Raw genomic sequence first — 27,623 nt, forward strand, 5'->3', positions numbered from 1 at the left:
TGACAGGTCCATTGCAGGAGCAGCATGCAGTAGAAGTGGAGGAATAACAGGTCCATTGCAGGAGCAGCATGCAGTAGCAATGGATGAATGACAGATCCACTGCAGGAACATGATGCAGTAAAAGTGGAGGAATGACAGGTCCACTGCAGGAACATGATGCAGTAAAAGTGGAGGAAAGACAGGTCCACTGCAGGAACATGATGCAGTAAAAGTGGAGGAAAGATAGATCCACTGCATGAGAGGATGCAGCAAAAATTGAGAAATGAGAGGTCCACTGCAGGAGATGCATGCAGTAGAAGTGGAGGAATGACAGGTCCAATGCAGGAGCAGGATGCAGTAGCAGTGAAGGAAGATGCAGTAGAAGTCAAAGAATGACAAGTCCACTGCAGGAGAGGATGCAACAGAAATGGAGGAATGACAGGTCCACTGCAGGAGCAGGAGGCAGTAGAAGTGGAGGAATGACAGGACCACTGCAGGAGCAGCATGCAGCAGATGCGGAGGAATTGAAGGTCTATGGTAGTAGCAGGATGCAGCAAAATTGGAGAAAAGACACATTCATTGCAGGAGCAGGATGCAGCAAACTTGAAGGAATTACACGGTAATTGCAGGAGTAGGGTGCAGCAGAAACAGAGACATTACATGTTATTCGCAGGAGCAGTGGAGGAGGGTGATTTCTGCTATTTACTTGGATGAAGATGAATAAAGTAGCAGCAGGAAAACCCTTGCAGTGCAGGTTGTCAGGTACAGCCCCCTGCATGCCTTAATAACAATAATAAGCAGTACAATACTGACATCACTAACTATCATTACAGACACCTTCCAAATCTCGTGAGAAATGCAATCCACATACACAGGGGTGAGTGTCTGAGCATCATCACATGGCAGGAAATACACTGCAACTTCCAATGATGAGTTCTAATTAATGGGAAGATTCTTCAGGGTAATGCTCAGCCATAATTCCCTTCCTAGTTATTCCTCATAAGGTAGCAAACTTCAATCTTTTCAGTACAGGATTACTTTGGGAAAAAATGAGCAATGCTTTCCCACATCAATCATGGCTGCCTCTCTCACTGATATCAGGTCATGTGACCACAGCACATCATGGTCACAGGAAGTGAAGATGCTGGGAGCCCATGTGAAGGTAATGGTGTGTTCTGTGCTGCACAGCAATGACTCCTTAGATTATATTCCAGTGTGTGGATTTCCCTGCAGATCTGACTTTCCTTTATTCTTATGCAAGATATTCCCCAATGATAGATTTACTGATTTCAGGGGAACTACAAGTCCCAGCATATCTATGAGGCTGTCAGTTGTGATGACATTATAGAATTTGCCTTGCAGCTGGATGGTGCTCAGGCAGTTCTGATTTCCATTATCATCCATCATTGCACCAGGAGTGAGAGTTTATAGAGCCATCCTTGGGGCTGCAGCTGTGGGAGCGCCGGTGTCCTGTGTTCACTTCCCACAATCTTCATAAAGTTTGTATGATCTTCTGTGTCTCCTTCCAAAATCATACTGATCGATTATTTGCATTTAAATAGGTCTGTTCTGAATCATCGTCACCGATATCATCCTGTCTAGGAAGTTCAGTCTTCAAAACAGAGGCTGCGCTGTACATTTTTTATTTATTTTTTATAATTAAAAGGCAATCCTTATGCTCATTGCATTCATTATATAATAACCTCCAAATTACATTGTATGTGTGTGTATGTGAACATATATATATATATATATATATATATATATATATATATATATATATATATATAATATAAAAAAAAAAAAAGTTAAAATCATAAGTGTGCGGCCGCAGGCCGGTATTTGTGGGAGGAGCTAGCGGGCTATATAGCGCCGCCCCTCCGCTATGCCGGCCTGCTGCTGCGCTGAACGTCATTCGGCTGGTCAGGTGTCTTTTGGTGGTCACCTGACGTCGGCCGGATATCGCGGGATCGTGGACCGGACTTCCGGGCAGGACGTGAGAGCACCGCTGCTGGCTCCGAGCCCCGCTGGTCCTGCGGCATCCCAGCTACTCCTTGCCTGTACTGGGGCAGCCTTCTCGGGCATCCGCCCCTTCTTCTCAGCTTCCGGCCGCCGCCTGCTTGTCCAGCTGCCAGCGCTGCGTGGCTGCTTCTCCCCGCTGTTCAGCAGGGGATCAGGTACCCGTAGGGCATGGGGGGGGGAAGAGGGGGGGGGGGGAAGTCTTCTGCACACACCGCCTGCCTCCTCTAGGCCACGGCTAATTCACAGGCCCCCTTGCACACACTGCCTGCCTCCTCTAGGCCACGGCTATTTCACAGGCCCCCTTGCACACACTGCCTGCCTCCTGTAGGCCACGGCTATTCACAGGCTCTCTTGCACTCACTGCCTGCCTCCCCGTAGGCCACGGCTGAACCACGCAGACTCTCTTGCACACACTGCCTGCCTCCCTGTAGGCCACGGCTAAACCACACAGGCTCCTTGCACACACTGCCTGCCTCCATGTAGGCCACGGCTTCCACCGTCTGGCTCACGCACACGCTGCCTGCCCCCTGTCAAAGCCACGGCTACCCCCTTTTTAAGTGTTTATGTTCTGTGCACTCACTGCCTCCTGCCAGCTTCGGTACCTCTGCCCACGTCCTCCTGCATTTCGGTGCCCTCCTGGTCACTTAGGTACCTTGCGTGGGGGGGGGGGTTGGTGCTCGGGGGTTGGGGGGGGCCTCTTGGCATGGCAGGGTTGTGTTGTTCCTGGTGCCATGTCATGTTCCGGTGGGGGGTATGGGTGACCCCCCCCCTTGACCGTTGCCTTTCTCCTGCAGGTTCTCATCATGTCCTTCAATGCCGGCATCAGGTACTATGTCAGGTCCAGGTTCCTTTGTGTACCACACGGTTCCGGTTATCTAGTCTTCACAGACGCCGCTGGCGTCACCCATAGTCACCGTTAGGCTACTTCTCCCCTTCCTCCACTCACTTAGTCTTCGGTCTGGCTCGCGCCCGGTGGTTAGGCCCCCGCCGGTTGCTCTTCTGGCTCATTCCACTCTTCTGTGATCCACCTGGTGATGCTTCGGTGCCTGGGCACCGTCACGGCTTCATCACCACCATGCATACCGCACTTCATGTCGTTGTCCTCTTTGTTGGCACTGTCGTTGTTGCACTCCAAACTGTGTTGTTCTTGTCTCGTGTTGTCCCCCCCCCCCCTCCCCCGCAGGGCGAGTTCATACTGGCTGTCAGGGTTCAGGTGCTGGCCCCTAGCCCCCCCCCTTCATAGCCGGTCCCGCGAGGCCAACTCCCCATCTCGTCGGAGATTCCCCGCCCCTCGGGCCAAATCAAAGCTAGCGCCTCGCTCCACCCTTCTCATGGGTTTATAGCTAGGGCCTCACCTGTCACGGCCACTCGTTTTGATTCTGTACTGTCACCGAGAGGCCAACGGTCCCGCCACCACGTCAGTGGCTCATGCCCCTCGGCCAGAATCATAGGTAGAGCCTCTCATCAGCCGCTTGGCATCTAGCAGGGCCTCACCTGTCACGGGGTAGTTAAGTTCTTCGCCTTTGGGCTTTAGCTAGCCAGCCAGTGATTCTTCCAGCACGTCACGGTATTAATCGGACTTGGGCTTTTTGTTCTTTGTTTTCTTCAACAGCGGGCCTCAAGGAGCCGTCCTGGAAGAAGGATCTTCATCCCCCTCCACGCCAGCCAGGCCCTGCACCCCCGCCAGATCTGGTACCCCCAGGGGTCGTCGGGTTCCACCCTCGCTGGGTTCATATGGGTCTTGGACTGTTCCGAGAATTTCGGCGGCGCTACGCCAGAAGGGGATCCCGTTCCCAGCCACGGCAAGGAAAGCGGAACTTTTTAGGCTGATGACGGAACATCCAGAAGATCCAGGATTGGGCACAAGCTCTCAGGGTTGTACGTTAGCTATGCAGGGGACCCTGGACTCTATCCTGTCTTCCTTGCAGTCCATCGGAGACAGGCTGACTAAGCTGGAAGACGCCAGTCCAGCTCAGAGGGGTCCTCCTCCTCCCTTGCCGGTGTTGTCCCCAGTTCCCGCCAGTGATCAGGGTAGGCCCCCAGTTCCCCTTTTCCCCTCTTCTACGGTTTCTCCTATTATCACCCCGGCCCACATGGTCCCCCCAGCTCTCCGCAAGGATATCTTGGAAGGGAAGGATGTAAACTTGGTGGCTCTCCTTATCGCCTCCCAGGATATGGTGGAGAATAAAATCTATAATTACGGGGATTTGTCCGTTGTTATGAAGGCCAGGGACCCCAGGCTCAATAAGAAACTCACGATCCCAGAGTTTGTCCTGGCCTTCGGTATCTACAGGGACGTATTGTGTTCCGTATACCCACAGCGGCGGGAGGAGTTAGATCTTTACCTGCACAAAATCGTGGATCTAGGGCACAAGTACGGAGGGTTCACCTTCTTTGACTTCCACAAGTCAGTCTCGGCCAAGGCAGCAGCGGCCTTGGCTCAGTTCAACGTACGGGTCGATTGGAGTCTGTTGGACACCGAGCTGTTCTGCAGGCACTTTGCAGGCTTGGCACCTCCCTCCTGTGCCACATGCTCCTCCACTACACACTCTGCCAGCCTGTGTCCCGTGGAGGCGGAATCCTCCCCGGCCGGGGTTCCAGGGGGGGGGGGAGCTGGCAGGTCAGAACAGCGTGGCCTTAGGGATAAGCTGGGTCGTCCTATCGTTTTCCTAGGTAAGGCCCAGGTTTGTAACAATTTTAACGGGGGGGCATGCAGCTTCAGTGCCTGCAGGCTGCTCCACGTTTGTTCCATTTGTTTTAGGGCCCACACCAAATCCATGTGCCCGTCCAGGATCAACCCTAAACAATGACTAGCCGGGGTCAAGGTTGAGGTGTTGGAATTCTACCTGCAGGCTCATCCTTCTCCTCACCTGGTGGAGTATCTGGTTCAGGGGTTCTCGGGAGGGTTCCACACGGGGCTGGTGTCTCTTCCCTCTGGGACACTGGAATGTCCCAACTTGCTGTCGGCCAGGGAGGACCCGCAGTCGGTGGACCTTTTGCTCGAGAAGGAAGTGCAGGAGGGGTTCATGTTAGGCCCCTTCCCGGCCCCCCCCTTCTCCTCCTGGCGTACCAACCCCATCGGGATCTCTACGAGCAAATATACAAATAAAAAACGTTTGATTATCGATATGTCGGCTCCTCATTCTTCCACCAACCCTAGCCTTAATTCCCTTATTCCATCAGCCGAGTTCTCTCTCCACTATACCACCGTGGACAACGCCATCCAGGCCATTCTAGGGGCAGGTAGGGCCGCTTGGCTTAGCAAGACGGATATCGCCAATGCCTTCAAGCTCCTGCCCATTCACCCCTCCTTATGGCATGTCCACGGTGTTAAGTGGAGGGAGAAATATTATTTTGCCATCAGGTTGACTTTTGGGTCCAAAAGCAGCCCGAGGATTTTCGATACATTCGCAGAGACTCTCTGCTGGCTCCTGCTGAACATATCCGGGTGCCCCACGGTGTTGCATTACTTGGACGATTTCCTATTGGTCGAGCGAAGTCAATGCACGCCGGTCAGTTTGAGGAGCACCATGGCCTTGTTTTCCACCTTGGGGGTCCCTCTGTCACCAGGCAAGACGGTCGGTCCTGTCACCAGGCTGGATTTCTTGGGGATTACCCTGGATTCCGTGTCCATGCAGTCTAGCCTCCCTCAGGACAAACTTAATCGCATTCGCGAGGTAGTTGGCAGGTTTTTGGAACTAGGGTCGTTTTCGAGGAAAGAGTTGCAGTCCTTGATCGGGTCATTGAACTTTGCCATGCGCATCATCCCCCAGGGCAGGTCCTTCATCTCCCGGTTGCTGCGGCTGTTGCCAGGTCTTCCGGAGGGCGCCATTTCCCACCTGGATCCTCCTGCCAGGGCGGACCTGGGTATGTGGGTTGAGTTCCTGGAAAGCTGGAACGGCATCTCCATGTTCATCCCGCCCATCTCCTCCCAGTCCCCCGTGTTTTGGACGGATGCGGCTGCCAATTCCGGGTTCGCGGCCATCTTTGGGGACTCCTGGTTCAGGGCTAGTTGGCCGGCTGAATCACTTGCCTTACCAGCTTTCCAGGAAACCTCAGCTTTGTTTGAGTTATACCCTATTGTGGCGGCTGCTGTCACCTGGGGTAGGTGCTGGTCAGGGATGGCAGTCAAATGTTTTAGTGACAACATGGCGGCCTGTGACATTGTCAATAGGGGCCGGTCATCATCCCTGACCATCATGAGGCTGGTTCGCAGGCTGACCTTGATTGCTGCCACTCACCAGTTTTTTCTGTACTGTGAACATATCCCGGGCCACTCTAACTCAGCCGCTGATGCGCTTTCCCGGTCCAAATTGCAGGTGTTTTTCGCCCTTCACCCGACGGCCGACAGATGCCCCACGCGGACCCCAGAGTTCGAGGAACTGGTACTGGACTAGCCCGGATCGTGGCGCATGGACGGGAGCTGGCCCGCATGGCTCTGTCAGCCAACACCAGGAAGGCCTACGACCGGGCCTGGTCGATCTTTCAAAGGTTCTTGGGGGAATTCGGGTTGGACGACCATTCGGTGCAGACGATGGTCGCCTTTGCTGCCTTTTGCCACCTCCAGCTCAAATTGTCCGCCAGTACTGTCAAACTGTATCTGGCGGGTGTCCAACACTTTGTCCTAACGCACCAGCCAAACTCCTTACCTTTTCTCAGGGCATATCCCCTCAAGAGCCTCCTGAAGGGTATTGGCAAGGTGGATCGCCATACCCCGGTCAGGCGGCTGCCGATTGATGGGGAGAAATTCCGGGCTCTCTCCAACTTGCTGGACTCGGCCCCTTTTGAGCCACTTACTAATACAGTTGTGAAAGCTGCCATGTACCTAGCCTTCTACGGCTTTCTCAGGCCCGGGGAGTTTACGGTTACTTCCTCAGCAGAGGGGCGCTCTTGTCTCCACAAACGAGATCTGGTCAAGCGGGGGGATCATTATGTTTTGACGCTCCAGTGTACCAAGACCAGGCAGGTGGGCTGCCCCGTTACCATCCCGTTTTACCCATCAGGGAATCTTTGGTGTCCGGTCAAAGTGCTGGATGAGTTCATGGCCCAGTCCCGGCGCTCTCCCAGCCATGCTCCACTTTTTACGTTACTGGGCGTTCCCCTCACCACGTCCAAGTTCATTTTCTACATCCGGACTCTTTGTATCAGACTGGGTTGGGACCCTGCAGCACACTCTGGTCACTCCTTCCGGATAGGTGCGGCTTCGGCTGCCTCCGGGAATAACACGCCAGGCCATATCATTAAAAGGCTTGGTCGGTGGGAGTCAGACGCCTTCCAGGTCTATATTCCTCACCCAGAGAAGGAGTTGAGACTGGCATTTCATAGGCTTGTGACTTAAGTTGTATTGAATAAAGTGTGTTGTTTTGCTTCCTCTTTTTGCCCTCTTTATTTACAGGCTACCCCCCTTACGTCGGTTCAGGCACACCACACCGACTTTCCACATTAGGGACTCGTCTTTAAGTGTTGACCACAAGTGTGCGGCCGCAGGCCGGTATTTGTGGGAGGAGCTAGCGGGCTATATAGCGCCGCCCCTCCGCTATGCCGGCCTGCTGCTGCGCTGAACGTCATCCCACCCTCCTTCACCCCCTTTTTCTCAACCTCTTACCTTTGGGGTGCCCTCTTTATTTACAGGCTACCCCCCTTACGTCGGTTCAGGCACACCACACCGACTTTCCACATTAGGGACTCGTCTTTAAGTGTTGACCACAAATATAATACACTGTATTGGGACGCCTGCCTTTACACACACATGAACTTTAATGGCATCCCAGTCTTAGTCCGTAGGGTTCAATATTGGGTTTGCCCACCCTTTGCAGCTATAACAGCTTCAACTCTTCTGGGAAGGCCGTCCACAAGGTTTAGGAGTGTGTCTATGGCAGTGTTTCTCAACTCCGGTCCTCAGGGCCCACTAACAGGCCAGATTTTAAGTATTACCTTGTGGAGATGCAGACTAGAGTACTGCAATCACTGAGTAGCAAATGATATCACCTGGGATGTATTTCAGTTATCTTGCAAACCTGGCCTGTTAGTGTGCCCTGAGGACCGGAGTTGAGAAACACTGGTCTATGGGAATGTTTCACCATTCTTCCAGAAGCGCATTTGTGAGGTCAGGCACTGATGTTGGACAAGAAGGCCTGGCTCACAGTCTCCGCTCTAAATCATCCCAAAGGTGTTCTATCGGGTTTAGGTCAGGTCAGTCAATTTCCTCCACCCCAAACTCGCTCATCCATGTCTTTATAGATCTTGCTTTGTGCACTGGACCAAATCATTTGGTGGTGTGGGGGTGTTTAGAAGTGCATGTGGAAAAACATGGACTTTATAGGCACATATATAGGGGAAAAAAAAAATTACCAAAATTTGATACAAAAAAGACAAACAAAAAAAAAAAAAGATTGAATCCTACATTGTCGCATGAACACAGTATAAAAACATGAACCTTGATAATACCCATGGTCATATGACCAGTTCCCCTAAGGGGATAATGATAAATACCAGAAGCCCCTCCGGGGATATCGGCACGGCCGTGGTGCTAAGTGGTGGTAGATCAGAGGTTAGCTCAACATGTTTCGCAATGTCGCTTCTTCAGGAGAATTTCTCACCACTGATATAGTAGAAGGCTGGTATATGGGAATGGTCGGTGCACAAAAAGTGGTTCCAACAGGATGAGGATATGGCGAAGTATCATAATGGACTGAATACACATGCTAAGGTACAGGGGTGTTGTGTTCACCCCTAGTATATATACCTATAAATACACACTTAGGATATGAAGGAGTCCTTTACCAAAGAGGAGGGGAGGGGAGGGGATGGGGGAAGGGATGTTCCTCCATTGGTATAGAGCAGGGGTGTTAAACTCAATTTCATAGCGGGCCGCATCAACATTATGGTTGCCCTCAAAGGGCCGGTTATATCTGTAATATTAGATGTCCAGAACACCCCACGCCCCCTTACATGAGATGTCAAGATCCCCCCCCCTCCCCCCCACCATCAGAAGTCAAGAGTTACCCACCCTTTCTTACATCACAATGCACCCCCTTACCTTGTGCTGCTGCCAGGAAGATGATGTGGGTGGATCTGTGAAGAAGAAACTGCAGGGTCTGGAGGAAGACCAGAGGACAACTGGAGTCAGCTTCCTGAGTCTGCTGAATGCTGAGACCAGGGGAGGCAGAGTAAAGGTGGTGTTGCAGCTGCACAGAGAGGTGCAAGGTCTGTAGGAGGAGTTCTGCCCTCCTCTCTGCTGATTGCTAAGAAGGGGGGGCAAAGACAAGCCTTTCTTCAGCTGCACAGAGGAGTGCAGGATCTGGCAAAGGAGTTCTGTCCTCTCTGCTGCTAACCACCAAGACAAGGTAGGTACAGAGACAAGGGGGGTGCCGCAGCTGCAGGAGTGGTGTGAGGGCCATTTGAAATGGCCTGGGGGGGCCGCATTCAGCCCGCGAGCCTTGTGTTTGACACCTGTGGTATAGAGGTTAATAGATATTTAAAAAACTCCCAGATAGAGATGAAGGAACAATGTTGGTAATCAGGAGGAACTTCCAATGTAGAGGAATTTTGGATCCATAAAATGATACAGATCTATAGTGAAGCCACCGACGTTACCGCCATCCCATGCTATCGGAGAGCCGCCACCATAACAAATAAATACATTCCTCTACATTGGAAGTTCCTCCTGATTGCCAAGATTGTTCCTTCCTGTGTTTGTGGAACCTAGCTCTGTCTGGAAGTTTTTTTGAAATATCTATTACTCTCTATATGGAGGAACTTCCCTCCCCCTCCCCTCCCCCTCTCCTCCCCAAACCACACATGTGAGGTATCGCCACGATCGTTGGAGCGAGAGCAATAATTCTGGCCTTAGACCTCCTCTGTAACTCTAAACTGGTAACCTGTAGAAATTTGTAAAATGTCGCCTATGGGATTTTAACTACCTCAATACAGGGCACTTAAACCCCCTTCCTTCCCAGACCAATTTTCAGCTTTTAGCGCTGTTGCATTTTGAATGACAATTGCACGGTCATGCAACACTGTACCTACACCAAATTTGTGTCATTTTTCCCCCACAAATAGAGCTTTCTTTTGGTGGTATTTGATCACCGCCAGGTTTTTTCTTTTTTGGTGCACAAATAAAAAAAGACCGAAAAGTTTGAAAAAAAAAAAAAAAGTTTTTTTTGTTTAGGTTATAAAATTTTGTAAATAGATACATTTTTTTCCTGCACTAATGAGCACTGATGACGCCGCACTGATGAGGAGACACTGATGGGGTGGCACGGATAGGCAGCGCTGATGGGCACTGATAGGCAGCGCTGATGGGCACTGATAGGCAGCGCTGATGGGCGGCACTGATGGGCGGCACTGGTGGGCAATAATGGGCACTGGTGGGCGGCACTGATAGATGGCAATAACGGGCACTGGTGGGCAGCACTGATGGGCGGCACTGATGGGCACTGATGGGCGGCACTGGTGGGCAATAATGGGCACTGGTGGGCGGCACTGATAGATGGCAATAACGGGCACTGGTGGGCAGCACTGATATATGGCATTGGTGGGCAGAACTGATAGGGGGGCACCACTGGCAGGCTCTCTGAGCCCTGTTTGTCATCCCTGGTGGCCATGGTGGGCATCCCTGGTGGTCATGGGTGGGCATCCCTGGTGGCTTAGTGGCACCCCCCCCCCCCCCGGGCTGCACTGGTAATCAATGTTCTGATTACCAGCACAGACCCCCCCCGTGATCAGTGAGTAATCAGAAATACTCACTGATCACCCCGGCTGCAGCACCGATCCTCTCCTCTTCTCCTCACTGACAGGATCTGTCAGGAGGAGAAGAGATCGAAGCCGTTACAATGGCTGTATTTACATTGCATGACGGCTGTGATTGGACACAGCCGTCATGTGATCAGGAGGGCCAATCACAGGGCCCTCCTGCCGAATCTTGTTGCTTTGCGTCCGAGGGCGCGATCTCACTCCTTCTGAAGGATTTTCCGGAACGTCCGATCAGAAGGACGAGACTCCCCCCGGCCGTATATTTACAATGGCCCAGGTGGGAGGTGGTTAAGTACCAAAGTTTGTCGCCATTCCGCGAGCATGCGCAATTTTAAAGCATGACATGTTGGGTATCTATTTACTCGGCGTAACATTATCTTTCTTTCACATTATGGAAAAAAATTGGGCTAACTTTACTGTTTTTTTTTTTAATTCAAAAAAGTGAATTTTTTTCCAAAAAAATTGCGTTTGCAAATAAGGTGTGATTAAAAAATATTGCAACAATCTTTATTTTATTCTCTAGGGTCTCTGCTAAAAAAAATATATAATGTTTGGGGGTTCTAAGTAGTTTTCTAGCAAAAAAAAAATAGGCCCGGTCTTAAAGTGGTTAACATTTGTAAATCAGTCCACCAATGATATTTGCTCGATGTGTTTTTATATTTTTTGTTTTAGCGCCGGTTGAAGGATGCGGCTGTCATACTTGGCGGAGGAGGGCTCCTGTTTTCCACTTACCTTACCATCAAAGGTGACGAACGTTTCTACAGCGAATATTTAATACCGGCATTGCAGAAGATTATATCCCCGGAGCAGGCACACACTTTGTCTATAAGGTTTGCAGCACTGGGGCTGCTCCCGAGATGCACACAACCCCCCGAGTCCCAACGTCTGGTATGTACTGGCTTAGTAATGTGTGTATAGTAATATGAAGAGCCTTTCCTACCCACTGTTTTACCCACTTCTGGACCGGAAGGCTTTACCCCCTTAATGACCAGGCCATTTTTTGTGATTCGGTACTGCGGTACTTTAACTGACAATTGCGCGGTTGTGCGACACTGTACCCAAATTCAATTGATGTCCCTTTTTCCCGGACAAATAGAGCGTTCTTTTGGGGTGGTATTTCATCACCTTTGCGACTTCCCCCCCCCCCCCCCCCCAACATATTTTTGGTAAAAAAATTCCCAGTAAGCGAAATTTGATTGGTTTGCGCAAAAGTTATCGCGTCTACAAACTAAGGGAAAAATTTGTCCTATTTATTTTTTCTAGTAATGGCTGCGATCAGCGATTTTTAGCGGGACTTCAACATTGCAGGCCGACAGATCGGACCCCTAACTGACATTTTTGACACTTTTGTGTCAAAAATATGCACTGTTACTTTAATAATGACACTGGCAGGGAAGGGGTTAACACCAGGGAAGATCAAAGGGTTAAGTGTGAGCCTATGGAGTGCTGTTTGGGGGAGGGACTTGATCTGTGTTCCTATATAGAAGGATCACAGGCGCTCTGTGTTCATTCCAGAGAGAAGAACGGTCAGCTGTGTTTACAACAGCAGACGGTCGTTTTCTCTCCGCGGGGAGCCATCGCGGGTGCCTGGGTTAATTGTGAGCCTAGGGGATGCTTTCTAACTATATGGGGGCTTGTGAAATGATCATAGAGACCTGTGTTCCTATATAGAAGGATCACAGGCGCTCTGTGTTCATTCCAGAGAGAAGAACGGTCAGCTGTGTTTACATCAGCAGACTACTGTGCTCTCTCCATGGGGAGCAATTGCGGGCGCCCAGTGGCCCCGTGGATCGGCTTCCCCCGCTTCCTAATGGGGGTGGGCGCGTCCTCATGAACTGCTCTACAGGTACAGCAGTTCGCGCTGCCAAGCCAGCCTGCCACGGTATATATGGGGCGACGGTCAGTAAGCAGTTAAAGGGAAGCAACAACTTCACTGAACTCAGCAACATAGAATCACTTCAACACCTGCGGCTCCATTCAATGCCTGGACAAAAATAGCAATACCCCCCTACTTCTGCGGAGCATGGACAGCGCATCCGGAAAGTATTCACAGAGCTTCACTTTTTCCACATTTTGTTATGTTACAGCCTTATTCCAAAATGGGTTAAATTAATTTTCTCTTACGTCCTCCGACAGTCGCCGCCTCCTCTTAGTCATCACTATTGGGTATTGACTTCCGCTCCGCAGGAGTCAATACCCAATAGTGATGACTAAGAGGAGGCGGCGACTGTCGGAGGACTCAGAGCAAGGAATTTTATGGTAAGATTTTACAAAAATTCCGTTATTTTCCTCAAAATTCTACAAACAATCCCCCATCATGACCACGTGAAATGAAAGAGTTTGTTTAAAATCCTTGCAAATTTGTTAAAAATAAAACACGAAAAAAATCCCATGTACATAAATATCACACCCTTTGCTCAATACTTTGGTAAAGCTCCTTTCCCACCAATTGCAGCCTCAAGTCTTTTTGAGTATGATGCTACAAGCTTGGCTCACCTATTTTTGGGCAGTTTCTCCCATTCTTCTTTGCAGGACCTCTCAAGGTCCATCAGGTTGGATGGGGAGTGCCGGTGCTCAGCCATGTTCAGATCTCTCCAGAGATGTTCAGTCGGGTTCAAGTCTGGGCTCTGGCTGGGCCACTCAAGGACATTCACAGAGTTGTCCCATAGCCACTCCTTTGTTATCTTGGCTGTGTGCTTAGGGTCGTTGTCCTTTTGGAAGATGAACCTTCACCCCAGTCTGAGGTCCAGAGGGCTGTGGATCAGGTTTTCATCAAGGATGTCTCTGTACATTGCTGCATTCATCTTTCCCTCAATCCTGACTAGTCTCCCAGTTCCTGCCGCTGATAAACATCCCCACAGCATGATGGTGCCACCACCATACTTCACTGTAGGGATGGTATTGGCCAGGTGACGAGTGGTGCCTGGTTTCCTCCAGACATGACGCTTACCATTCAGGCCAAAGAGTTCAATCTTTGTTTCATCAGATCAGGGAATTTTGTTTCTCATGGTCTGAGTGTCCTTTAGGTGCCTTTTGGCAAACTCCAGGCGGGCTGTCATGTGCCTTCTACTGAGGAGTGGCTTCCATCTGGCCACTCTGCTATACAGGCCTGGTTGGTGGAGTGCTGCAGAGATGGTTGTTCTTCTGGAAGGTTCTCCTCTTTCCACAGAGAAATGCTGGAGCTCTGTCAGAGAGACCATCGGGTTCTTGGTCATCTCCCTGACTAAGGCCCTTCTCCCCCCATCGCTCAGTTTGGCCGGGCCGCCCACGCTTGGAAGAGTCCTGGTGGTTCCACATTTCTTCCATTTATGGACGATGGAGGCCACTGTGCTCATTGGGACTTTTTGAGTGTGATGACAAAGGCTGTGATACTTATGTACATGTAAGTAAATATATATATTTTTTTTTTTTTTTTAATTTGCAAAGATTTCAAACAAACTTTCATGTTGTCGTTATGGGGTATTGCTTGTAGAATTTTTTGAGGAAAATAACGAACTTAACCACTTGCCGACCGCCCGGCACAGATATACTTCAGTAGGCTGGCTTGGCTGCTCTTATCGCCGTACCTGTATGGTGATCCGTGGGAGCGATCCTGGGGGCCCGTGCTCCCCCATTAGCCAGCGGGGAAGCTGATTCATGGTGCCAGTGGCCGCGATTGCTGCTGGGCACCCGCGATCGCTCCCCGTGGAGAGAGGGAGAACAGCGATCTGCTATCTCAGGAATCAGCACAGAGCGCCTGTGTTCCTCCTATTTATGAACACCGATCTCTGTGTTGATTCCACAAGCCCATCCCCCTCACAGTTAGAAAACATCCCCTAGGCATACGCTTAACCCTTTGATCGCCCCTGAGTTAACCCCTTCCCTGCCAGTGTCATTACACTTTTTTTTTTTTTTCTTGGGAGGGTGCATGTGATCGACACAAGGCCAGACTCTGTCTCTGTCTCATAGGACTTTCAGAGGAGAATGGAAACTCCTTCTACAAGCATTACCAGACACTGATAGAAGTCACAAGACTGCTATATACTGCTGACTAAATGTATTTAGCAGTTTATATTTACTAAAATAATGGAATTTCCATGTTCTGTGTACTGTGGGAGAGCAGATATAGTGACTGCAGAGTCCTGGGTTTAGTAACCCTTTAAGCCCCCTTTTTCACAGGGCGGATCTGGTCGGCGGACTCCGCTAGCTCAGCGGGGGATCGCTCCGTTGATCCCCACTGAGCAGGCAGATCACTGTGCACAGACGGACCTATCAGAGTCCCGCTCTCCTCTATGGGGGAGATTGGATGAAAACGGACAGCCTCTCTGTTTTCATCCGACCTGCTGGAAGGATGGCGAACGTATCGCCATCCATCTGTTTTCAGCGGATCATGTCGGATCGGATGCCAGGCGGGTGTCAGCCATCACATGACATCTGCTTCCCCATAGAGGTGAATGGGTGGCCCAATCAGATCCGCCTGAAAAACAGACAGGCGGACCCGATCTGTCCAATCGTGTGAAAGGGGCCTTACACATGATGGAACTCTTCTGCTTCAGCTGACATGTTTCAGGAGATGTGCCCCCTTCTTCAGAGCAAACAATGAGTTTTTCTCTGAAGAAAGGGGTACGTTCCCTGAAACGCGTTAACTGGTATTATAACATTCATTTGAACCAGAAGAGTTCCATCTTGTGTAAGACCCTTCAGATCCTTGGTTTACATAGAACACTGTTACATCTTTTGTGAATTCTCTTTATCCTTGAGTAAAGTGCTGTTGATAGGCATTTGCACCCTTTTGTTTTATTCTGTTTGTACAGTTGCAGGATTCTCTGATCTTAAGAGGGCTGCATCGGCTTAATCATCCAGTCCCGGTTGTGCAGTGACAGTTATCACTTGTGGCAGTCTGGAATCCCTTAGCGTTCCGGTGCTAAGATACTATTCTTTCATTTACCTTCTAGGCTCCCAATGCCAGATCTTACATACTGGAGCTGGGAGCCCGGGTGACCAAGTATACATGCCTGGGGATGGAGGCATTTTTTATTTTTACAGTTGACAGGTACAGTTGTGGAGGGATTTGGGGGTCTAAAAGACCCCAAACCCCTCCTCTGCACTTAAAGCATTAAAAACAGCCAAGTTTGGCTGTTTTGAATGCTGTCATTTTTTTTTAATCTGGCGCTGAATACCCGGGGACAGGAGACCCGGGCGAGCTGCGGGGGGGGGGGGGGGGGGGGCGACCACTCCCACTCCTTGTAATGACAGTCGACCGTCCGCTATGGGCGCCGGTGCCGAGGTGATGCCTCTAGCTGCAGACATCACTCCGGTACAGCACTCTCCAAAATATCGGCAATATCGGTAACCTCCGGGGCCGATTCCAATATATCGGGGAAAGTACATATCGGCCTTGCCGATAATCAGTGGATCCCTAATGTACAGACGTTCTTACTTTGGCCTGAGTTTACAAAGTGACAGCGTCTCTTTACAATGACAGGGCTGAGCTATTGATCAGCATACTTCCTATGATTTAACTGATGAATCCTAAGTTGTCCTATGATCAGCGCCCACCGCTTCCGAGACACTGGAAAATCATGTCCGTTTTCATCCGACCCGACCTGCTGGACGGATGGCGAACGTATTGCTATCGGTCTGTTTTCAGCAGATCTTGTCGGATCGGATGACAGACGGGTGTCAGTGGACACATTTCCGCTGACATCCGCCTCTCCATAGAGGAGAATGGGAGACCCGATCAGGTCCGCCTAAAAAAATGGAAATGCGAATCTGATCGGTGTGAAAAGCGGCAAAGTCTGCCCCACCACATCATTTTGTTTTCAGATTCGCTTTATGCATACAGTACCTTTCTCACTTTTATCTTACTGGAATTTTTTTCTTTCCCCAGGTGGTGAATGTTTTAGGTTTCAGATTCAGGAACCCGGTGGGATTGGCTGCAGGCTTTGATAAACACGCAGAGGCTGTGGACGGGCTCTTCAAAGTCGGCTTTGGCTTTGTGGAGGTCGGAAGTGTTACGCCAAATCCTCAGGATGGGAATCCAAAACCCAGAGTGTTCCGCCTACCGCAAGACCAAGCCATTATTAACAGGTAAAAGGTGTTACAGAGCCATTCTAGGGAACACCCAATCAGGGAGCTACCAGCGCTATCAGACCGCGCTCAAACCGCTCAAATCCAGGGGTCTCTACACTTTCTACACAAAAGGCCAATTTATTATCCTTCAGACTTTAGAGGGACCAGACTGTGGCCAGTAGGAGTAGAAAATGTCCTGGTGTCGGTAACAATGCCCCATCGTTGGCGTCGGTGGGAGGATCCGCGCCCCGTCATTGGCGTCGGTGGGAGGATTGGCGTCGGTGGGAGGAGCAGCGCCCCGTCATTGGCATTGGTGGGAGGAGCAGCACCCTTTTGCTGTGTCGGTGGGAGGAGCAGCGCCCCGTCGTCGGTATCGGTGGTGTTGGTAACAATGCCCCGTTGTCGGTGTTGGTGGGAGGAGTAGCGCCCCGTCATTGGTGTCAGTGGGAGGAGCAGTGCCTTGTCAGTGGGAGGAGCGGTGCCCCGTTGCTGGTGTCGGTGGGAGGAGCAGTGCCTTGTCAGTGGGAGGAGTGGTGCCCCGTCGCTGGTGTCAGTGGGAGGTGCAGCGCCCCGTCGGTGGGAGGTGCAGCGCCCCGTCGTTGGTGTTGCACAGGACCACCCACCATGGTTCCTGGAGAAGAGAAGGGTCCTGTGACATCAGTGGACTGGTCAGACTATAGTAGGAAAAGGGTACACACAGGGTGCCTAAACAAAATGGAGACCAATGTAATCTGTTGCCGCAAGAATCCCTCGCAGGGATGTGGGAGTGCTCTTTCTCACCCACATGCTGTGTAACTTTCTTTGATTGATATATATATATAATTTTTTTTTTTCTTAGAAATGTATACCTTTTTGATTTTAGGGTTTGAATCGAATTGTTGGCTTTAAGAAACTTCTTAGTACTGACATTTTTCTTCAGTGACTGTTACCGGAATAATTAATAATAATGATATCATTGAATTTCATAATTTATTTGCCTTTTTTAAAAATGTAATAAACTGATTTGCTGGTGAAGAAGTGTGCAGCTTGATTCCATATTGGAATGTATTTCTCCATATCCAGGTATGGGTTTAACAGTCATGGCATAGAGGCTGTGCGCCAGAGACTCCTCCATAGGACAGAGAAGCAGAAGAAGCTGACATCCGGTAAGGAGACCTCAGCATTTGGATCTTTGTTCTGCCTCTAAGGGGATGATCGTCGCTACTATTGGATACCCTGGCCTATAAAAGCTTTGCTTTGTTTTAACATTATTATGCTCGGTTCACACTGTTGGGATCCAACTTGATAAGTCGCATTCCATGTCAAATTCAATGTTTCCCTATGAGAGCCGTCCTAACCGATCCGACACAAGGAACAATAGACCCCCCCCCAGCAGCAATAGACCCTCCCCTAGCAACAAAATACAACACCCAGCAACATTAGACCCCCCCTTTCCTCCCCAGCAGCAACAACAGATCTCCCGGTAGCCAGCAACAATAGACCTCTCCCTCAGCAGTAGAACCCTAACACCAACATAAGATCCCCCAGCAACAATAGACCCTCACACCAAAACAGATTTCCACCAGTGACAGTAGATCCTCCAGCAGGCAGCATTAATAGATCCTCCAGCACACACCACACCCCTTGCATTCACATGAATTCAGGCAGGAACAATAGACCCTCCCCTAGCAACAAAATACAACACCCAGCAACATTAGACCCCCCCCCCTTCCTCCCCAGCAGCAACAACAGATCTCCCGGTAGCCAGTAACAATAGACCTATCCCTCAGCAGTAGGACCCTACCACCAACATAAGATCCCCCAGCAACAATAGACCCTCACACCAAAACGGATTTCCACCAGTGACAATAGATCCTCCAGCAGGCAGCATTAATAGACCTTCCAGCACACCCCACACCCCTTGCATTTACATGAATTCAGGCAAAAACAATATCCCCCCCCTCTCCCCCCGCAGCAGCAATAGACCCTCCCCTAGCAACAAAATACAACACCCAGCAACATTAGACCCCCCCTCCTCCCCAGCAGCAACAACAGATCTCCCGGTAGCCAGTAACAATAGACCTATCCCTCAGCAGTAGGACCCTACCACCAACATAAGATCCCCCAGCAACAATAGACCCTCACACCAAAACAGATTTCCACCAGTGACAATAGATCCTCCAGCAGGCAGCATTAATAGACCCTCCAGCACAACCCACACCCCTTGCATTTACATGAATTCAGTGCTGGAGGTGGCAAAAAAGCCCTGGTTATACTTACCTCTGTGCAGTTGGTTTTGCACAGAGCAGCCTGAATCCTCCTCTTCTTGGGTCCCTCTTCAGTGCTTCTGGCCCCTCCCTCCTATCAAGTGCCCCCACAGTAAGCAACTTGCTATGGGGGCACCCAAGCCCATCTGCAGCTAGGTATGTCCATTCAGGCACTGAGCTGTGATTCGGCCCTGCCCCCTCTCTCTCTTGATTGGCTAACTGAATTGATTGACAGCGGCAGGAACCAATGGCGCTGCTACTATGTCTCGGCCAATGAGGAGGGAGAGTCCAAGGGGCTCGTGGACATCTCTGGACAGAGATGGAGCTCAAGTTAGTATGAGGGGGGCTGCTGTACACAGAAGGTTTTTATCCTAATGCATAGAATTCACCTTCTGCCTTTACAACTCCTTTAACCACTTCTAGACCGGAAGGTTTAACCCCCTTCATGTCCAAGCAATTATTATTATTTTTTTTTTTTTGATTCGGCACTGCGTTACTTTAACTGACAATTGTGCGGTCGTGCGACGCTGTACCCAAATAAAATGTGTCCTTTTTTTTCCCCACAAATAGAGCTTTCTTTTGGTGGTATTTTATCACCTGTGCAGTTTTAAATTTTTGCGCTATAAACAAAAAAGAGCAAGAATTTTGAAAAAAAAAAAAAAAAATCCTCCTATATAGGAACACAGGTCTCTGTTTTGATTCCACAAGCCCACCCCCCCCCCCCAGTCAGAAAACACCCCCTAGGCCAGTGATGGCGAACCTTGGCACCTCAGATGTTTTGGAACTAAATTTCCCATGATGCCATTGCACTCTTCAGTGTAGTTCAGCATCATGGGAAATGTAGTTCCAAAACATCTGGGGTGCCAAGGTTCGCCATCACGGTAACGCGTAACCCTTTGATCACCCCTGGTGTTAACCCCTTCCCTGCCAGTGTCAGTACAGTAACTGCATATTTCTAGCACTGATTACTGTAGTAATGTCACTGGTACCCCCCAAAAATGTCAGTTAGGGGTCCGATCTGTCCGCCGCAATGTCGCAGTCCCGCTAAATTCGCTGATCGCCGCCATTACTAGTAAAAAAAAAAAAACAAATAATAATAAAAATTACCTTTTTAATCTTTCCCCTAGTTTGTAGATGTGATAACGTTTGCGCAAACCAATCAATATACACTTATTGGGATTTTTTTTTTTTAACAAAAATATGTAGCAGAATATTTTTTTTTTTTTTTAATTGGGAATGTTTTATATAGCAGAAAGTGAAAAAATATTTCGTTTTCTTTTTTTCAGAATTGTCGCTCTGGAAAAAAATAAAAATAAAATAATAATAATAATAAATATAAATAAATAAAAAAAATATATATTGGCTATGTTTTGCTTCAGAAAGTAAAATCTCTTGTTTTATCAAAATTGTCGCTCTTTTTTTGTTTACAGCCCAAAAAATAAAAATCGCAGAGGTGATCAAATACCACCAAAAGAAAGCTCTATTTGTGGGGAAAAAAAGGACATCAATTTTATTGGGGTACAGTGTCGCACGACCGCACAATTGTCAGTTAAAGTAACGCAGTGCCGAATCGCAAAATAGGGCCTGGTCATTAAGGGGGTAAAACCTTCCGGTCCAGTGGTTAATTGCGCAGTGCCTAGGCACATTTCTGATATGTTTCCTGATTCTTTAAGAGGGAATGCCGCTTGGAATAAATCTCGGAAAAAACAAGACATCGGAAGATGCAGCTGCGGATTACACAAGAGGAGTGCGAGAATTGGGCCCTCTGGCTGATTATCTCGTCATCAATGTGTCCAGTCCCAATACACCCGGGCTCAGGGACCTGCAAGGCAGAGAGCAACTGCACCATCTGCTGGCCAAGGTGTGTAATGGTTTAGAGTTTTGCTTGTAGCAGTTTTTGGCAATGTTGAGTTTCAGTCCATTATTTTCCCTCTAGGTAGTGAGTGCGCGGAATGCGTTGCCCCATAATCACCGGCCGGCGTTACTGGTAAAGATTGCACCAGATCTATCTCTGCATGATAAGCAAGACATCGCCAGTGTGGTTACAGAGGTACAAAACTGTTTTTTCACATTCTGCTATATGACATTCCCAAAAAAAAATTTAAAAATCCAACTTTTTTACATTTTAGGCCAATTTTGTTTTCTGCTACATATTTTTGGTAAAAAAAAAAAAGCGTATTTTGATTGGTTTGCGCAAAAGTTATTGCGTCTACTAACTACGGGAAAGATTTATGTAATTTTTATTGTTTTTTTTTTTTTTTTTTTACTAGTAATGGCGGCGATCTCTTTTGTGGGATTGCGGCGGACAGATTGGACCCCTAACTGACATTTTTGACTCTTTTGGGGGGACCAATGATATTACTACAGGATTCAGTGCTAAAAATATGCACTGTTACTGTAATAATGACACTGGCAGGGAAGGGGTTAACCCTGTGGGTGATCAATGGGTTAATGTGAGCCTAGGGGCGTGTTTCTAACTGTGGGGGGCGTGGCTTCTGAAATGATCATAGAGATTTGTGATCTTATATAGAAGGATCACAGGAGCTCTATGATCATTGCGGAGAGAAGAATGGTCAGCTGTGTTTACAACATCCGACCGTTCTTCTCTCTCAGGGGGGAGCGATCGCGGGTGTCAGGCGGCAATCGGAGCCTCCTGCCCCGTGCATCGGCTTCCCCTAGCCTCCTGCTCGCGACTGACGTATAGCTACGTTGGTTTGCCCAGGAGCGGCTGCCTGCCGCTGTATAATCGGAGCCGCCTGACCCGTGCATTGGCTTCCCCCACTGCCGAGTGGGGGCGGGAGCGCGCTGCCAGCGGCACGCGCTCGCCTCCTAGACTCCCGGGAGCATGCACCGTACATGTACGGCGTTTTGCCCAGGAGCGGCTGCCTGCCGCAGTACATCTGTACATTTTTTTTTCTTAATAATTTTATTTTTACGCTATTCGTAAAAAAAAAAAAAAAATAAAACATTTTAAACACTTTTATTTCTGTCACAAGGAATGTAAACATCCCTTGTGACAGCAATAGGCAGTGACAGGTACTCCTTTATGGAGGGATCGGGGGTCTAAAAGACCCCAAACCCCTCCACTGCACTTAAAAGCATTCAAAAACACCAAGTTTTTGAGGCACCCTAGGAGTACATCTGCTGGGCCTGCATCCCTTTAGACGTGTTCCTATTGGGAGGATCTCACCAAAAATTACATTTTTTGTTGCAGGGGATGCCAGAAATCTGATTTGTATCTTAGTGCAGACTTCTGGGAAAATTGGTGAGCCAATCACACAAGCAGGAAATTGTGTCTGGGGGTGTGGTCAGTATACATTCTGTGCACAGAGCGCCTCCAGGTGGCCATATTGCTTTGCATTTTCAGAGAAATACAGCAATTGCAGATTGAAAAGGAAAGATCATTTTTAATAAAATTTAATTACAATATGATTTGTGTCACAATTGTATACGCTATATTATTTTTTTCTTTATTTGCTAGTTTTTGATTCCCCATAAACGTGGAATTACCCTTTAAAATCCATCACTAGGCATCTTTTAATATTGCTTTGTTGCTTCCCTCAGCTAGGTATTGATGGTTTGATTGTCACCAACACGACAGTCAGTCGCCCCTATACCCTCAAGGACCCCAAGAGTTGCGAGGTGGGCGGACTGAGTGGAGCTCCACTTCGAGACTTGGCAACGGAGACCGTGAGAGAGATGTACGCACTGACTTCAGGTGAGATCACCGGAGAATATGTTGGTCTTCATTTACCAAAGTGTATGAAAGGAGAACTGTCTGTGGGCCTTGCACAGCCTGTGAGTTTCATTTTTGCTTTTTTGAGAAAAAGGATACAGTAAAACTTTCAGTGAACAAAAAAAAAACTCCAACCTCTGAGCCCTGACCTAGGCACCCTCCAACCAACCCCTCAACCCTGTCCTAGGCTTCTCCAACCAACCCCTCAACCCTGTCCTAGGCACCCTCCAACCAACCCCTCAACCCTGTCCTAGGCACCCTCCAACCAACCCCTCAACCCTGTCCTAGGCACCCTCCAACCAACCCCTCAACCCTGTCCTAGGCACCCTCCAACCAACCCCTCAACCCTGTCCTAGGCTTCTCCAACCAACCCCTCAACCCTGTCCTAGGCACCCTCCAACCAACCCCTCAACCCTGTCCTAGGCACCCTCCAACCAAACCCTCAGCCCTGACCTAGGCTTCCTCCAACCAACCTCTCAACCCTGACCTAGGCTTCCTCCAACCAACCTCTCAACCCTGTCCTAGGCTTCCTCCAACCAACCCCCTCAACCCTGTCCTAGGCTTCCTCCAACCAACCCCCTCAACCCTGTCCTAGGCACCCTCCAACCAACCCCTCAACCCTGTCCTAGGCACCCTCCAACCAACCCCTCAACCCTGTCCTAGGCTTTCTCCAACCAACCCCTCAACCCTGTCCTAGGCACCCTCCAACCAACCCCTCAACCCTGTCCTAGGCTTCCTCCAACCAACCCTTCAGCCCTGACCTAGGCACCCTCCAACCAACCTCTCAACCCTGTCCTAGGCTTCCTCCAACCAACCCCCTCAACCCTGTCCTAGGCTTCCTCCAACCAACCCCCTCAACCCTGTCCTAGGCACCCTCCAACCAACCCTTCAGCCCTGACCTAGGCACCCTCCAACCAACCTCTCAACCCTGTCCTAGGCACCCTCCAACCAACCCTTCAGCCCTGACCTAGGCACCCTCCAACCAACCTCTCAACCCTGTCCTAGGCACCCTCCAACCAACCTCTCAACCCTGTCCTATGCACCCTCCAACCAACCCCCTCAACCCTGTCCTAGGCTTCCTCCAACCAACCCCCTCAACCCTGTCCTAGGCACCCTCCAACCAACCCTTCAGCCCTGACCTAGGCACCCTCCAACCAACCTCTCAACCCTGTCCTAGGCTTCCTCCAACCAACCCCCTCAACCCTGTCCTAGGCTTCCTCCAACCAACCCCCTCAACCCTGTCCTAGGCACCCTCCAACCAACCCTTCAGCCCTGACCTAGGCACCCTCCAACCAACCTCTCAACCCTGTCCTAGGCACCCTCCAACCAACCCTTCAGCCCTGACCTAGGCACCCTCCAACCAACCTCTCAACCCTGTCCTAGACACCCTCCAACCAACCCTTCAGCCCTGACCTAGGCACCCTCCAACCAACCTCTCAACCCTGTCCTATGCACCCTCCAACCAACCCCCTCAACCCTGTCCTAGGCTTCCTCCACCCAACCCCCTCAACCCTGTCCTAGGCACCCTCCAACCAACCCTTCAGCCCTGACCTAGGCACCCTCCAACCAACCTCTCAACCCTGTCCTAGGCTTCCTCCAACCAACCCCCTCAACCCTGTCCTAGGCTTCCTCCAACCAACCCCCTCAACCCTGTCCTAGGCTTCCTCCAACCAACCCCCTCAACCCTGTCCTAGGCACCCTCCAATCAACCCCTCAACCCTGTCCTAGGCACCCTCCAACCAACCCCTCAACCCTGTCCTAGGCACCCTCCAACCAACCCCTCAACCCTGTCCTAGGCACCCTCCAACCAACCCCTCAACCCTGTCCTAGGCACCCTCCAACCAACCCCTCAACCCTGTCCTAGGCACCCTCCAACCAACCCCTCAACCCTGTCCTAGGCACCCTCCAACCAACCCCTCAACCCTGTCCTAGGCACCCTCCAACCAACCCCTCAACCCTGTCCTAGGCACCCTCCAACCAACCCCTCAACCCTGTCCTAGGCACACTCCAACCAACCCCTCAACCCTGTCCTAGGCACCCTCCAACCAACCCCTCAACCCTGTCCTAGGCACCCTCCAACCAACCCCTCAACCCTGTCCTAGGCTTCCTCCAACCAACCCCTCAACCCTGTCCTAGGCTTCCTCCAACCAACCCCTCAACCCTGTCCTAGGCTTCCTCCAACCAACCCCTCAACCCTGTCCTAGGCTTCCTCCAACCAACCCCTCAACCCTGTCCTAGGCTTCCTCCAACCAACCCCTCAACCCTGTCCTAGGCACCCTCCAACCAACCCCTCAACCCTGTCCTAGGCACCCTCCAATCAACCCCTCAACCCTGTCCTAGGCACCCTCACACCAACCCCTCAACCCTGTCCTGGGCACCCTGCAACCAACCTCTCAACCCTGTCCTGGGCACCCTGCAACCAACCTCTCAACCCTGTCCTGGGCACCCTGCAACCAACCTCTCAACCCTGTCCTGGGCACCCCCTCTAGCCCTCCCCTCAACCCCCGACCTAGGCACCCTCCAGCCCACCCCTCAACCCTGTCCTGGGCACACTCCAACCAACCTCTCAACCCTGTCCTGGGCACCCTGCAACCAACCTCTCAACCCTGTCCTGGGCACCCTGCAACCAACCTCTCAACCCTGTCCTGGGCACCCCCTCTAGCCCTCCCCTCAACCCCCAACCTAGGCACCCTCCAGCCCACCCCTCAACCCTGCCCCCATATGACAGCGATGGCGATTGGTCGATCAGCCCCTGTGCCACATTGTGTGGAGGATGGTAACCGGTTTCATGCTTCCCTATAGGTTGCTGCTCACCCAGCCAGATTAATGTAGATGTGTGATGGGCTCAGCCAATGCTGCTCCACAGGCCACCAACCAGGTATGACTAAGCCCCCGGTGGCCGGGTCTAAACGTATCAGAGGGGCATGGCCTGTAAAGCAGTGTTGGTTGAGGTTATCATACACATCTATATGCATTGAGCTTGGTAAGTAGTGTCCTACTTTACCTATACTGGCACTTCTGGAAAACTGAAATCCGCACTGAAACTGATGTCCGCACCCCTTTTCCTGGGTTCCAGTGGGGAAACACATTTTGAATTTCCTCTGCTCAGTTTGTAATATGTGACTAGGTATTTGGTATTGGATAAACCCTAAAATAATAGACGCTTAGGTAGGGAAGTCATTTTTTTATTGCATGAATTCTGCCGAATCAAAATAATTGCAGGGCTTGCAGCAACAGTTTTGTTTCATACAACTGGGGGTTGATTTACTAAAACTTATATTTCTGTATGTGGATGACAGCTCTGTAATTATTTTAATAAAAAAAATCCAAGAAGCAGATAATTAATTAATAAATATCAAACTGTTTTAAATTGTCATACAAATATATATTTGAAATAAAATCTAAACTATTTTGTGGCAATAACATGGTGTGGGCGGATTTCTGCCAGTCACAGGCTGTGTCACCCCTCCAGCCTGTGTCTTAGAATAAGAGGGAGGTGAAACCTACATTAATCTACATGTAATATCCTGCCCTCATTGTTAATTTGGTTAGTGAGTGTGGAGGAGGGAGGGGGTGGGCTGTCATTTAGCACTGTGTATACCCCCACATGTGTGACTCTATAGTCACATGGGCTGCTCAGATGTGATAGGGAGGAAATGCAAAATCCCCAACTTCAGTGGGGACACGGAACAGGAGGGGGGGAAGGAGAGCAGCAGGATCAACCAGGTATTTTTGCAGAGTACAGAAAAGGAATCTTATAGTGACTGAATAAGTATGAACAGCATGCAATGCACCATTCATTGATTTTTATTTTTATTCTTGTATAATAATTTTTAGTTTTTATATTTTTATTATTTATATATATATATATATATATATAAAATATAAAATCATTTTTTTTATATAGATTTATATATTATTTTTATGTTCTCATTTATTGATGTTTTTTTTATGATGGTGGGTTTAGTGACACTTTAAGCTTTGACAAAAAACCTGGAAGCTGATTGGTTTCTATGCAGAGCTGCACCAGATTTTGCACTCTCCAGTGTTAGTAAAACAACCCGTTGAGCTTGGATATCCCTATTCCCTTCCTTACTGTCCAGTTAATCTTTTCTTTCTCAGGCAAGATCCCCATTATTGGAGTGGGGGGTGTCGGTTGTGGTCTGGATGCTCTTCAGAAGATCCGTGCCGGTGCTTCTCTGGTCCAGCTGTACACCGCCCTCACTTACCAAGGACCCCCTGTTGTAGGAAAAGTGACACGGGAACTGGAGAAATTGCTTATGTAAGTTCAAAAGTCCTATTCGGGAGAGTTTAAGAACAATTGAGCAAATTAAACCAACTTCAGCATGTCCCTGATTCCTTGTGTTCTCCCCACAGTGAGCAAGGATTTTCCAGTGTCTCAGAAGCGGTGGGTGCTGATCATAGGACAACAACTCAGGATTCATCAGTTAAATCATAAGAAGTATGCTGATCAATAGTTCAGCCCTGTCATTTTAAAGAGACGCTGACAAACTTTGTAAACTCAGGCCAAAGCCTATGTCTGTACATAGCCCATGCCTCCATCCCCAGGCATGTATACTTGGTCACCCGTGCTCCCAGCTCCAGTATACAAGATCTGGTGTTGGAGCCTAGATGGCAAAAATGAAAGAATAGTATCTTCGCACCGTTACACTAAGGGATTCCAGACTGCCGCACAACCCGGATTGGATGATGAGGCCGATGCAGCCCTCCTAAGATCAGAGAATCTTCCAACTGTGCAAACATTATAAAACAAAAGTGTGCAAATACCTACCAACAGCACTTTACTCAAGGATAAAGAGTATTCACAAAAGATG

At 49.7% G+C, this 27,623-nt stretch overlaps 1 protein-coding gene across 1 annotated transcript; it reads left to right on the forward strand.

The window, feature by feature from the left end:
* Window positions 1-1,101: 1,101 nt before the first annotated feature.
* Window positions 1,102-27,370, forward strand: DHODH (dihydroorotate dehydrogenase (quinone)). Its single transcript, XM_082270907.1, has 9 exons — window positions 1,102-1,141; window positions 11,428-11,643; window positions 16,625-16,824; window positions 17,869-17,951; window positions 20,726-20,913; window positions 20,989-21,102; window positions 22,617-22,770; window positions 26,911-27,070; window positions 27,166-27,370. The coding sequence occupies exons 1-9, from the start codon at window positions 1,121-1,123 to the stop codon at window positions 27,245-27,247; spliced, it is 1,218 nt and encodes a 405-aa protein (XP_082127033.1). The 5' UTR covers window positions 1,102-1,120; the 3' UTR covers window positions 27,248-27,370.
* The last annotated feature ends 253 nt before the right edge of the window (window positions 27,371-27,623 follow it).

This window comes from Pelophylax lessonae (genome assembly GCF_965119305.1).
Source record: "Pelophylax lessonae genome assembly, chromosome: 10".
Taxonomy (NCBI): domain Eukaryota; kingdom Metazoa; phylum Chordata; class Amphibia; order Anura; family Ranidae; genus Pelophylax; species Pelophylax lessonae.